Source organism: Pogoniulus pusillus, chromosome 25, assembly GCF_015220805.1.
Source record: "Pogoniulus pusillus isolate bPogPus1 chromosome 25, bPogPus1.pri, whole genome shotgun sequence".
NCBI lineage: Eukaryota > Metazoa > Chordata > Aves > Piciformes > Lybiidae > Pogoniulus > Pogoniulus pusillus.
Genome location: NC_087288.1, coordinates 15,785,006 through 15,799,185, shown reverse-complemented (window position 1 = coordinate 15,799,185; position 14,180 = coordinate 15,785,006). Strand labels below are relative to the sequence as shown.

The 14,180-nt window shown below is 44.7% G+C and overlaps 1 protein-coding gene across 1 annotated transcript; it reads right to left on the bottom strand.

Annotated features, from left to right (window-relative positions):
* Positions 1-356: 356 nt before the first annotated feature.
* Positions 357-13,188, bottom strand: LOC135186642 (mitochondrial amidoxime reducing component 2-like). Its single transcript, XM_064164554.1, has 7 exons — positions 12,825-13,188; positions 12,416-12,589; positions 7,199-7,361; positions 4,959-5,099; positions 3,767-3,828; positions 3,607-3,678; positions 357-2,900 (listed from the first exon to the last, which is right to left on the bottom strand). Exons 1-7 carry the CDS (start codon positions 13,094-13,096, stop codon positions 2,774-2,776), a joined length of 1,011 nt encoding a protein of 336 aa, XP_064020624.1. The 5' UTR covers positions 13,097-13,188; the 3' UTR covers positions 357-2,773.
* Positions 13,189-14,180: the final 992 nt, after the last annotated feature.

The window sequence follows — 14,180 nt, the reverse complement described above, 5'->3', positions numbered from 1 at the left end:
AATAGAACAAGGGGACAGTCTCAAGTTGTGCCGGGGGAAGTATAGGCTGGATGTCAGGAAGTTCTTGATAGAATGATTGGCATTGGAATGGGCTGCCCAGGGAAGTAGTGGAGTCGCCCTCCCTGAAGGTGTTCAAGAAAAGACTGCATGAGGCACTTAGTGCCATGGTCTAGTTGCTTGGCTAAGGCTGAGTGCTAGGTTGGAGTGGATGATCTTGGAGGTCTCTTCCAACCTGGTTGATTCTGTGATTTTATGGTTCTATGACTATATAATTATATATGCTGGGAAACAGCAGCTGAAGTTATATGCTGAAACAGAAAACACAGGGAAAAAAAGACTCATATATTTTACAAGAGTTTGGATTCAATAGAAGTTTATATTTTTTTCTTCAAGTTAAAAAGAAATAAAACACAATTAACATTTTACAACTACAGAATTTAAAAACCTGTGACTTAAGTCAAATCTCTAAATGGATTTAACAAAATCAAATACAATTCCTACAGTTACAGCAGTTCAGCACTTAGATGAAGACATTTAGATTCTATTGTTCTCAGTCTATGCTCTCCACTTCCCCTCATGATGCTCTTTGATCATGTAACAGATTTAAGTGTCGTTTGTGAGATATGTTGCCCTCAGATACACACCTGAATTCTAGCCAAATTCTTCAAAGGGGATTTTACAGAGATGTATCAGAGGTTTAGATCCATGGCATTTTCTTCACAGAAACACAGGTGCAGTTTCTCATTGGAAAGATAGCCCAACTTCCAAATTAGCCCTATTGATGCTAGCCTAGCAAGAAGCAGCATGATCTATACTACATAATCTGTGTTATGTAATCTCACCGTGGTACTAAAACAACAGTGGAAAAAATGTATGGCTAGAGGCAAAATTCAGTTCTCTTTCCTTCCACTCTTTTGAATTAATGAGGAGACACAATTAACTAATTGTTCTGGCAGCCCAGCAGGTTGCTTAGTAATACCAATAGGAGTTCCCTGAGGCTGCACCTTCTGATATCAGGGATCTTCAGCATGTGGTTTTTGAAAGCAAATCTCAGGATTCTTTTCCTTTTTAGAAGATGCTTTTTCTCCATCTTCCTCTCACTAGTTCACAAGACACAAATACACAAGGTGTAATCCAAACTGGAGGCTTTGTCACAGAAAAGCCTAGCACCAAGAGAGCACTCTGCTAACCAAAGGACATTTGGAGCATCTCTAAGCTCTCAATTTACAGAAAACTACCTTCCCCATATGCCTGCTTCAGACTTTCTACTTGCATCCATCTGAGCTTGCTCAAAGGCACAATGGACCTTCATTTTACAGGTCTGAGCTGTGAACGTGCAGCAAAAATCCAGTTTCATATTCACAATAAAAGAGAATCCAAACACCAAACTGGGTCATGATTTGCCCTCCTTCACACTTAATTATATCCCTTTTTATAAGCTAGCTCAACAGTCTTTCTAGATCTAATAATCCATGCCAAAGCAACAGGTAGACAAGCACCTGAAAGATGGCTGGCTTTTGTCTTGGAGCCCACTTTTTTCTCCTATCTAAAGAAAAGATACTACTGCCATAACCCAGCTAGTTTCCTCCCCTATCTGTTTATGCAGTATAAAATACAGCAGAAAATATAATTACCAGTTTTCTACAAACAGATGACACTCTTGTTAGCATAGAGGCAGGAATGGAGGCCATCCAGAGATCTAAATGGGCAATCAGTAAGGATGCTAACACACTCAGTCCAAAACTGCAGCTTCCCAAACACCTGCCTAGGAGCCTGAATTCTTGTAACGAGATTCACTAACTCAGAAAGGAACTATGTGTGAACCCAGAGCCCTGCCTACAACACTGGCTTGGACATCAGCTTGGACAGGCTGGAAAACAGGTCACTCACAATAGGTCTTCTTCCCCTCCAACGTACTTAAGGTCTCTGACCCAGTGAACAACTTAATTCTCTTATGTGAACTGGAACATCTACCCATAGGGCAGTAAAAGCATCACTACTCTACAGGCTCAGTGTTACAGTGTGCTTCATGGGAGAAGTTGTTGATGGTTCAAACTCTATCAAGCAGTGGTCATAAACTAAACAAGCATACAGTCTTACACACTGTTAGGAAGTGATCCCCCCTCTAGGCTAGAGCAGCATTTAGTCACCTAACAATCCCTCTCCTTCTGATATTGCTCCAATCACAGAAGACAGTGGTAATATTCAGGAAACACCTGCAAGGTAAGAAACACTGCAAAACCACATGTCCAGATATAGATAGCTTAAGATGGTTAGGATCAAAGAAAGGTGGAGTCTAAGACAGAGCCTTGCCATCTGCACTCCATGGTCACTTGTAAAGGCAGCTCATTGACCGATGTGTTTACTTCATACCCAGCATGACTGATTCGTGGTTCTTTGTAGACACTGAATTTAACTAATACATGACATACAGGCCTTGTATGTAATTTCAGATTCTAGCAGCAAGCTTGACAGAAAATTTTAGGAGGTGCAATATTCGTTTGTGTTGTGGAGTCTGTTTTGGGACTACAGTTTCTTCAGTCACAGTCTTCAGAAAATCTAAAGAAATGGTTGCTATAGTTACAATAGTAGAAGACATGAGCTGAAATAACTGTCACTACATAACCCCAAAGACCCCACTGCACCTTACAAAGGAATATGGCACAAAAGATACTGCAAGGAATTTGAAGAAGTTATGCTGGTGACAGTGTTTACAGGAAACCAATCTGCATATCGAAGCGAAACAGTAATCTTCTGATACAAGTTTCTCTCATCACTGGACCATCTTGTACACAGGGTCTCCAACTCGAATTGTTCCAGTTCTGTCAACAGCAAAGTATCTTCCAAAGAGAGGGCTGGATTTGTATAGGTGTCGTTCTGATGGATCACATAAGCGGTAACTGCAGAGAGAATGAGAGCACTTCTTCAGAATCAGTGGTAGCAAATTCTAAAGATCAAAGAATCAATGAGGAAAAAGAGATAGAGATAAAAAGTCTGTCTGGGGAAGGACTCTTTAGAAAGATTTTAAACTGAAGGACAGATTTAGGTTGGACATAAGGAAGAAGTTCTTTACAATGACAGTGGTGTAATACTGGAACAAGTTGCCCAGGTATGTGGTTGAGGTCTCACCCCTGGAGGCATTCAGGATCAGACTTGATGTAGCCCTGGGCTAGGTGCCCTTGCTCACTGCAGGGCGGCTAAACAAGATGACCTATGAGGGTCCCTTCCAACCTGACACATTCTGTAAATTGCATTCACACATCCATGTATAATCCACATACAAAAGACTTCATAAAAAGAAAAGCCAAAGTTGCAAAGTTAGACCTTTGAATATCTTCAATACCTGTTACACTAGGCATCCACCCTAGCAGAGATGAAAGAGAGAATCTAAACTTTGCAAGAAAGAAGAGAGAACTTTCTGAATTCTCTTTACCACGTAGAACTGCAGAAAGCAGAACATAAGCCCAGGCACACAGACATTTACACTGCATGATTATATCACATGCATCCTTCAAATCGCTTTCAAAACATTACTCTAACATTTGTTGACATCTAGCCTAAGCCCACTCCCTCAGCCTAAGCAGCACTGGCTATATTTTTTTCAACCTTTTCAACGTTTCCAGGGGCTCTTTCCTGTCCAAGACTCCTGTGTCTGGGTTAACAGTCGTTAAAATACACCTGCAATGACAGACAGCACCACATCAATCATAGTTTCCTATCATAAATCATTATATATGTATATAAAATAATGGTCTCAAATGTTTACCTGGCACAACACACTGTCCCTTTCAACTCCACATCACCAATAAGGATCTCCTCCCAGGTGTCCTGAGGAAAGACAACATTGTGTACACTTTAGAAACATCCATGTGCATCCACTTCTCCAGGAGTGGCAGAGTACTTCCTACAAGAAGCAGTACCACTCCAGACCATCATCTTTACTTATACCCTCAAAATAAGTACAGTTACATTATGGTACTAGTTTAATGAAAACCAAATGGTCACTGCATTCATCCATTTCAGGATTCACTAATAGTTACATCTGGAAAGAAAGATACTGAAGCATTAAATCCCGTTCTGCAGCATGCACTTGTCTGAACACACAGCAAGCTGTATGTGTGATAACCTGACCTATGACCTCAGGTAACCCATCATTTTTGTAGAAAGAAGATTTTTAGTGGAAGTCACTTTTTACTTCTCATCTCCGCAAGCTTCCTATTGAAATCTTTTCTGGAAGATGAACTACTACTCCCACTTTAGGAATATCTTACATTTTGGAAATTAGCAGACCTTCTTTGGAAAAACAGGAATGTGACATAAGATCACATCAATGTCATCACTTCATCACCAGATGCCTCCCCAGAGAGTGCTTTCTTCAAACTAGCAGAACACTGCCAGAGATGCAACAACACACTGCAGTATCGCAAGGGTCAGCTCTACTCCTGTAGACTATATGATGAAACATCATACTGTTGATTTACAAACTGCTCAGCTGTATCATTAATTGATCAGCTGTATCATTAATTGATCAGCTGTATCATGCTTAGCTCTTCTGCCTTTACACTTAAAGATGAGCTTTCAGTAGCAAGTTTTACTATTTGCTAAGCTAAATAAGCATTCATAAACCCATCTTCTCCTTCAGTGTTTCAGATACACTAAGCAAACGTTTTCTCTCTCTAGAACCCAGCTGTAATAAAACAAAAAAGGAAACTTTTTTTTTAAATCCCAATTATCTTAAACCCCCACAATTTTTAAATTGAAAACCAAAAAAAAACCCCAAACCTAAAATTAAAAAAAAAAGTAAAGGTTAAAATAAAAAAGAAACCCTGAACCCCCCCAAAAAACAAAACACAGAATAGCAGCTTTCTTCATCCTTACAGGCACCATCACACAAGAAAAATCAAGTTACAAGAAATACAACCAAACCTTCCAAAATGTATTTAAGATGGTTACTTTACCTCCTCAAAAGCACTGCAGTCTGTCACAAAAATGTTGGGCCTGAAGTTCTCTATCTTAACTTTCTTCTCCAGCTTGGTATTTAAATCTTCAAGTGAAGCTTCTGAGATGATCAAGACTGGGCTACAGTCTGGATAGGCAACCTATATAAACATAAATAAATCCTAAGGCTGCTGTAGGAGTACAGCAGGAAAGTTACTGAGTGGCAAAAGCCAGAGGCAGTGCCCACATATTAGCCTCTCTGTTGAGGCTGTTGCATTCAGGTTTTCATTTTCCTGGGAGCGAGTTAACAAGTAAACTAGCATGGCCACTCCTGTTTCAGTAACCACGACAAGCTTGCTTGCTCAAAATGTAAAATTAAACCTCTACTTACAGAATAAAACCAAAATTCTGTAAGCTATCACAAGGTCTTACAAGCTAATACTGTATGTATGTCTAAGGTTTTTATTCCAGGTGTTATAGAGCTAAGTGCTATCAGTAGAACATGTTATGGCAAGTTATGAAAGGTACTTAAGATGAGCATGGACTTGTTGAACTTATCTGGTTGACTACAATCAACTGTTTTGATTTTGTCTATATAATGGATTCATCTTATCACAACACCAGGGGGAGTTCCACATACAGTGCAACAGTACTAAACTGCAACTGTCCACTTGTCAAAGTTCACTCGGAAGTGGGAAGGCTGCCACTTTAGCAAACAAAGCCAACAAATGACACTGAAAGAAAATTCCAATACATGCTACTTCCACTGTGTAAAAAAAAACAACAAGAAGATTAATTCTGGCAAGAACTTTAGTGTTTAGCACTCCTCCTGTCTTTCACTTACGTGTATTTCCCCCTTTCCTTCTCATTGGACATGCCTTTACAACCACATGAAGGTGTGTTGAAATAATCACACAAACAATCCTGTCCTCTTCTCACACTTGGATGTCTGAATGTCATCCCTCCTACTGTGACATCCTTTTTGCTGAAATCTAGTCTTCTGTATCGGTTTCAGTGCCCTCACATAAGAAATAAAAGACTATAAAATGGTTTCAATTGAAACAGATCTTAAAGATCACCTAGTTCCAACCCCCCTGCCATAGGCAGGGACAGCTTCCACTAGACCAGACTGCTCAAGGCCTCATCCAGTCTGTCCCTGAACACCTCCATAGAGGAGGTGCTGCTCCAGCCCTCTTACCATCTTCATGGCTCTCCTTTGGGCCTGCTCCAGTAGTTCGACACCCTTCTTATGCTGAGGGCATCAGATCCAGACAACAAATGGCATCTCATGAGAGCAGAGGGGCAGAATCACCTCCCTCATTCTGCTGTCACACTTCTTTCGATGCAACTCGGGACATGGTTTGCCTCCTGGGTCGCTACTGCACATTGCTGGTTCATATTGAATTTTTTGTCAACTGAGAGCCCCAAGTCCTTCTCCATAACACTGCTCTTGAGCCACTCCTAGCCTGTATTTGTGATTGGGATTACCCCATAATTCACTGTACCTTCTTCTCTTTGGGCAACAACACTCAAAGCACTGACATCCTATAGACCACACATCACATCAGTAAGGCAAGGTACATTTGCCTTGCTTAAAAATCTTGCACTCATCAGGTACAGTTCAATCATCTTCATGTGAGAGAATTGTTCAGGTAAAAAAGAAGGGCATGCATAGCCCCAGGGACATAAGGACATCTGAGCATGGTGTCTCCTTTCCCAACCTGCACTACCTTTCTCTAACATCACACCTTCAAACCTGTTCCCACAGAGAGATGGTATCTCTGTAACCTTCTAGGGATTTTAATTCCTAGGCAGACAACTACAGATCCCTGGGTCAAGCATTGTTCCTTCAAATAAAATATGAGGTAATATCACTCCTATCAGTACGCTCCTAGACCCAACAAGGAATAGGCAGACAAGGTTTTCTATGCAACACAGATTACATCACCAAAACATCTTTAAAAATATATAACTTTTCCTATTCACTGAGGCACAAAAGGAATGCTGTTCTGCACCATAATAGTTCTTTAACTAGCAGTATGGGACTCTGAGCTGTGAATGGAAGGTAACTTGTAACAGGTTTAAAGTAAAATTTAAGCATGATCATAGAAAAGGAGAAGGCTTAAGATTTATGTGTTTTAAGTAAATGACTACACACCTTGCTGAACTGGGATCAGTCATCAGTGATGGAACAGGCATATTTTGCTGAGTGAGAAATAGGTAAAAGAAAGTACTTCTGAGAAAAACAACATTCATTTACCTCATCTGTGGTTCGGAAAAGGTTTATTATGTCCTTCGACTTCCTTGGCAACATGGAAGGCTCAAAGTACACCAGTCGATACGGTTCTGAATTCAAGAAAGTTGTGATCCACTGAGCCACTTCATCTCCACAGTCTCTGCCTTGGATATCCAGTCCAAACACTCTGAAGGGTGACAAGACATCAGCCAGTTAGCCAGAAAGCTGAAGGCTTAAGCATGCTTACTATTCATAGGAAAACAGCTTGCTGTAGTAGTAGTACTAGCAAGATACAGTATCATACTGCCTGGACTATAATGAGGTGGCAGCTGGCTTCTGAATTTGGCACACATCTCCTCATGGTCTTGCTCTGAAAGCTAAGTATATGGCTGGATGACATCAACTGTTGAAACAATAAGCCTTTAGGTGGCCAGACCTAACTGTCACATCAATGACCAGTAACAAACCTACCTGTCTGCCATACTTTTCAAGCAAAAAAAGTGTACACTCTTGCATTTGCACGTGACAGCAACCCCAAAAGATTCCTGATCAGAAATCAAATGAAAAACTATTCATTTCAGAAGATGAATGATAGTCTGAAAGGATGTGGTTAGTCACTGTAATTGACATTTATAGATGTTATTAATTATACATGTCCTTGACTGCTAAGGAAGCTCCTTCAGATTTTAGTGCTGTGAAAATTTAGCCAGAGCTGAGCGAACCTCTTTTAAGCTCAAACTCAGGATACAGGATAGCTCAGTATTTTAAAAGAGTTCAAAGATTTACAATGAAAGCAAAGTCCACAGGGCACAAAGCCAGTGGCAGGAGAACACAAACAAGTTTAGGCAAGAAACACTTCTCTAACATGAAAAGGTGCCCCTCAAGTCAACCTTGCAATAAATTCCAATGCCGATCATAAACTGTCACTCCAAAGCAGCAATTTTGACCCAAATACACTGCAGTTTCCTCTACCTCTGCAATTATCTCCTGGGCAGCTTAAAGCACAAAAATGCCCAGGCAGTTCATCTAGATGGAGCCCAGCTACTAGGAACCCCTGTTTACTCACCATAGTGAAAGATCTATCAGTAAGGCACTGTCAGTATCATTCCTGCTCTCTTTGCTGGAATCCCTTTAAGAACCCTGTGGCATAGGCTGGGATTAAATGCCATAGCTCAAGACAGCATTCACCTGCCTCTCTCTTCCCTTCATTCTCTCAGTCACTGTGCCTTCTGGCTGACAGGACAACAGACGTGAAGTCTTACAACTTCCAATACTGCTCTTTTCTACCCACGAGGCAGGCCTTAGTACCCTGTGGTGTAGTGATCCATGGGAACAGATCACTCAGTTGAGGTAATGCAATGGATACTGACGAGGGCAGTAATAAAGAACTGAAAGCTTCTTAAACAGAGAGCTATACAAACCCTTGGATGTTTGCACAAAGAGAAACTGCCTACAAGATGGCTTCAGTCCTACACTCAACTCCTCCAAATAGAAGTTTGTAAATATCCAGGTAAAGCCTCCAACTGGATGTATCAGTTTTGAAGATTAGCATCTGCACAGGTTTTGGCAGCCAGATGCACCATTGCATTACCTCAGCTACCAAGCACGAGCCAGCACCAATATGAAGGCATCATGCTTTGCCCTGGGCAGAATACATACAAGTCTGTGCAGAGGGCCTTGCCAGCAGAGCACACTGCGCAGTAAACTACTTCCAGTTGTGAACTGGAAGAGGAGAATCTAGCAACAAAAGCCAATTTCCACTTGCTTGAGCGTAGTGCTATTCCCAAACCACATTCTTATGAATGGCTGAAGAGGTCAGAAAGAATCAACCTCGAACTGACAATTGCTTAAGCATGCTAGAGTCATTCAGTATCTCAGGATTCCTCCTGAGGAAAGTACAAGGCAATATTTTGAGGTACATATTGCTAATTTCACATCCTATGATGCCACCTACAATACCAGACAGCTTGCTAACATTTATAGTCCATTTACAGGCATCTTAAACTTGATTATTTGAATTCCCAAATTCTACAGCTTTAAAGACAGAGGGTACCTGAAAGGAGGTTGTAGAGAGGTGAGGGTTGGTCTCTTCATGATAGAACAAGAGGAAATGGCCAGAAACTGTGCCAGGGGAGCATCAGATTGGCTGCTAGGAAGTATTTCTTTACTGGAAGAGGGGCCAGGCTTTGGAGTAAGTTACTCGGGGAAGTGGTGGAATCACTGTCCCTGGAAATGGTCAAGAAACCTGTGGACACAGCACTGTGGGATGTATTTTAAAGGCCATGGTCATTTTAACCTGACAGCTGGACTCAACAATATTGGAGGTCTCTTCCAACCAGAACAATTCTGTGATTATGGTAAATTAAAGGAAAAAAAAAAATCAAGAGAAGAAGAAATCAGCAAGATCTAAACCAGCAAAAGCCAAGACTTATTTTCATTACTGACACATATTTAGCCTATTTAAATATTTTTCTATCAGCACAATATATTCTGTTAAATCATGTTGAAAACTGCATTGTTTTGTAGTGTATGTGTCATGCTAACAGACAGGCATCTGGACAGCTCTTTAAAACAACGTCCTGTTCCTCCATGAGATATGCTATAATTTTTAACTTGCACTTGCCTTAGATAAACAGAAGTACTGAGCTGTGCTGATCAAGGATTTGTAAAGCAACAGATTTAAGCTAAAAACTAACAAATGCAGTTCCTTTATGGCACTCTTTTAGTTTTAATTACAGCAGCTGCTAACCAAACAATTATCAGTAACTTTGTATCACAACTAAATCATAGAACAGTCTGGGTTGGAAGCGACCTTAAAAATCATCTTATACCAACTCTCCTGCTGTGAGCAGAGACACCTTCCATTCACCCAGGTTGCTCAAGACCCTGTCCAACCTGGCCCTGAACACCTCCACAGAGTCATCCACGACTTCCCTGGGCAACCTGTTCCAGTATCTCACCATCCTCACTGTAAAGAACTTCTTCCCGATATCCATCCCAAATCTACCCTCTTCCAGCTCAAGCTTTATCCTATTTCTATCAACCCTTGCAAAAAAGTCTCTCCCCAGCTTTCTGTCAGGTTTCATTCAGGTACTGAAGAGGTGCTATAAAGTTTCCCCAGTCTTCTCCAGGCTGAACAGCCCCAACTCTCACTGCCTGTCCCCACGCGGGTGGTGCTCCAACCCTCTGATCATCTTTGGGTCACTTCCTCTGGACCCGCTCCAACAGTCTGATGTCCTTCCTGTCCTGCGGGGACCAGAACTGGATGCAGTACTCACAAGAGCAGAACAGAAGGGAAGAATGACCTCCCTTGTCCTGCTGGTCACACTTCTTTTGATGCAGCCCAGGATATGGTCAGCCTTCTGCCTATGTTTGTAACCCATTCACCTGAAATCCTGTAAGGCAGCACCTACAGTGAAAGCCCTGCTCTCTGGGGTTGCCCATCTTTTCTCTATGAACACAGAGTGAAATTCTGGCAAGTTTTTCATTTAGGCACCACAGTTAAATGCCTACAGAAGTGAATGAATCTAAACCTCACCAATTCCAAACGGGCAGTGTGCATCCAAAAATGCCAACGCATATCCCAGTTTTGAGCCAGGACCTATCCAGGGCAAAAGGACAGAAAGGTATTTTATCCCCAAGGGAGTAAAATAATAACAGTGGCACAGAACTGGAGGCTAAATACAAATGCCATTTACAAATATATATACAGAAATACAAAAGGTATTCAGGGAAAAGGAATATATACACAAATTAGGTCCAGTTCTCCTCCTGGACCTACTGGACCAAACCTTCCAAGACCTTCCAAAACATCCCCCCCAACTTAATCTTAGCAGGCCTGGGAACAGACTGAATTGTGCACCCACTAGGCACATGCCTACCAGGCCTCAATGCCCCCCCCCCCCCAACAATTATGATGCCCTGTGTCTTCTTCCCCCAGTATTTTCTAGTCTCTGGAGGACTTTATGGTTATACCAATTAACTCTTAATTTCCCTTAACCTACATCAGTGTACTAGCAGTGACCAAGAAATACCAATATGCATGACTGAGGCTCTGAGATGCAATTGCTCATCCAAGCAAAAATAAAATCACAAGTAAACAAAATGTGTAAACTCTAATTCTATGAAGGCTGAAGATCACACAGTTCACTTGACAGATGTATAATGTATGATCTCTGAGTATTGTGTCATCTTTTCCTGAGACTTGTCTTGTGGTTAGCAGATTGAATGCAGATCTTTTATTATGACAATCAACCCTGGCCTCCTGTATAAACCACGGCAGAGAATTTCACAGAATCACAAAATGGTTTGGGTTGGAAGGGACTTTTAGAGATGATGCAGCCCAACCTCCCTGCCATGGGTAAGGACATCTTCCACTGGCTCAGACTGCTGAAACCTCTGTCCAACCTGGCCTTGAACATTTGAAATTATGGGCTATCCACAACTTCTCGGGGCAGCCCACTCCACTGTTTCACCACCCTCACACAAAAAAAATTATTTCTGAGTCTGATCTAAACCTACTCCCTTTTTAGTCAGAAGCCACTGCTCCCAGTACAGGCTCTGATCTGAGGTCTCTCTTAATGATGCTGATGGTCAGGCAGACCTCCTGGAAAAAGAATCAGAAGCACCAAACTTCCACTCTCTAATTTCTGCATCAGAAGTCATGAAAGGCAAAGCATGTATCACAGTATCACAGTATTATTAGGATTGGAAGAGACCTCACAGATCATCAAGTCCAACCCTTTACCACAGAGCTCAAGGCTAGACCATGGCACCAAGTGCCACGTCCAATCCTGCCTTGAACAGCTCCAGGGACGGCGACTCCACCACCTCCCCGGGCAGCCCATTCCAGTGCCCAATGACTCTCTCAGGGAAGAACTTTCTCCTCACCTCGAGCCTAAATCTCCCCTGGTGCAGCCTGAGGCTGTGTCCTCTCGTTCTGGTGCTGGCCACCTGAGAGAAGAGAGCAACCTCCTCCTGGCCACAACCACCCCTCAGGTAGTTGTAGACAGCAATAAGGTCACCCCTGAGCCTCCTCTTCTCCAGGCTAACCAATCCCAGCTCCCTCAGCCTCTCCTCGTAGAGCTGTGCTCAAGGCCTCTCCCCAGCCTCGTTGCCCCTTCTCTGGACACGCTCAAGCATCTCAATGTGCCTCCTAAACTGGGGGGCCCAGAACTGAACACAGCACTCTAGGTGAAAGACTCTGCAGAGAAGGGAGGAAAAAAACCCAACTCTCCTTACCTGCAGTTCCGCACGGGGTTTTTCCTGGGGAGCTTTACTGGCACGCACACCTGCTTCATTTCTGGGGCTTCCAAAGTCAAGTGCCCATTTTCACTGCCGACAGTGATGAGGACCAGCCGCGGCTCCTGGCGAGCTGTGACCATGTGCCCGTCTTCCTTTATCACAAGCCAAAACCTGTAGTGCAGCAAGGGGCAGACACTCGTTGAACTACGTTAGAGGCCAAGGCCAGGCGCAGGGCAGTCCCGCGGGGCACTCCGAAGTGCCAGCAGAACAGGTGTCTCCCCAAAGGCGCTACAAAGACCCCTCGACAACCGCGGCGCCGGAGCCGGGGCCTGGCCGCAGGGCCTACCCCAGCTCGGCGCCGTCAGAACACCGCCTCCCCGCGCGGCCCAGCGCTCCGCCGCCCTACCTGTCCCGCAGCTCCCCGCTCCGCAGCCCCATGGGCGTCACCTCCGCCTGCCGCACCGCCACCCCTCGGCACGACTTCACCGGGTACACGGTGAGGCGCAGCACCGTCCCGACCCTCTGCAGCCGGCCGCGGCGCTTCGCCGCCCTCCTCCCGCCGGCCCACCGCCAGGCTCCCAGCACGGCGCCCAGCGCCACGGCCGCCGCCACCCCCCACAGCCAGAGCGGCCGTGCCGCCCGCAGCGCTACACCCGCCGCGCCCTGCGCCCCGCTCATGGCGGCTGGGCAGCGGCGGCGGCGCGGCAGCTGAAGGGGCCAGAGGGGCGGGCCGCGGGCCGGTGACCGCCCTCCTCCGGCCCCGCCGGGCCTGGCCTCCTAACGGGACTCGCAGCTCGGGGGTGACTGCGGCACCTGTCGCTGCCCTAGGCCCGGGCCTCCGCGGGGCCGAGAGCGTGGGTGGAAGGGGGAGTGCAGTCAGAGCGTGGGAATAAAGTGTCGAGCACACAGTGTCAGTGCCCAGCTTGACAAAAATAGATGCAGCAGATGCAGTTCTTCTAATATCTGGGCTTTTACTCAGAGCAGTGTTGCTGCGAAGTATGAATCCCGTGGAGATAAGAGTAAGTGGAATACCCTGCAGCTTCACTATGGTGAGACTTCTCACAGAACCATAGAATCCCATTGGAATGGGCTGCCCAGGGAGGTGGTGGAGGCACCGTCCCTGGGAGTCTTCAAGAAAAGACTGGATGAGGCACTTAGTGCCATGGTCTGGTTGATTGGATAGGGCTAGGTGCTAGGTTGGCCTGGATGATCTTGGAGGTCTCTTCCAACCTGGCTGATTATAGAATCATAGAATCATAGAATCAAGCAGGTTGGAAGAGACCTCCAAGATCATCCAGGCCAACCTAGCACCCAGCCCTAGCCAGTCAACTAGACCATGGCACTAAGTGCCTCAGCCAGGCTTTGCTTGAACACCTCCAGGGACGGTGACTCCACCACCTCCCTGGGCAGCCCATTCCAATGCCAATCACTCTCTGTGAGAACTTCCTCCTAACATCCAGCCTATACTTCCCCCGGCACAACTTGAGACTGTGTCCCCTTGTTCTGTTGCTGGTTGTCTGGGAGAAGAGGCCACCCCCCACCTGGCTACAATGTCCCTTCACCCAGATTACAGCACCCAGCTCAAGCCCTCAGCACAAGAAGGACATGAACCTGTTGGAGTGGGTCTGGAGAAGAGCCACGAAATGATCAGAGGGGTGAACCACCTCTTTTATGAAGAAAGGCTGGGAGTGGCTGGAGCTGTGGTCTGAGGCAACTCCTGAGGGAGGTCATTCCAGTCTGTGCCCCCTGTTCCTCCTGCCTT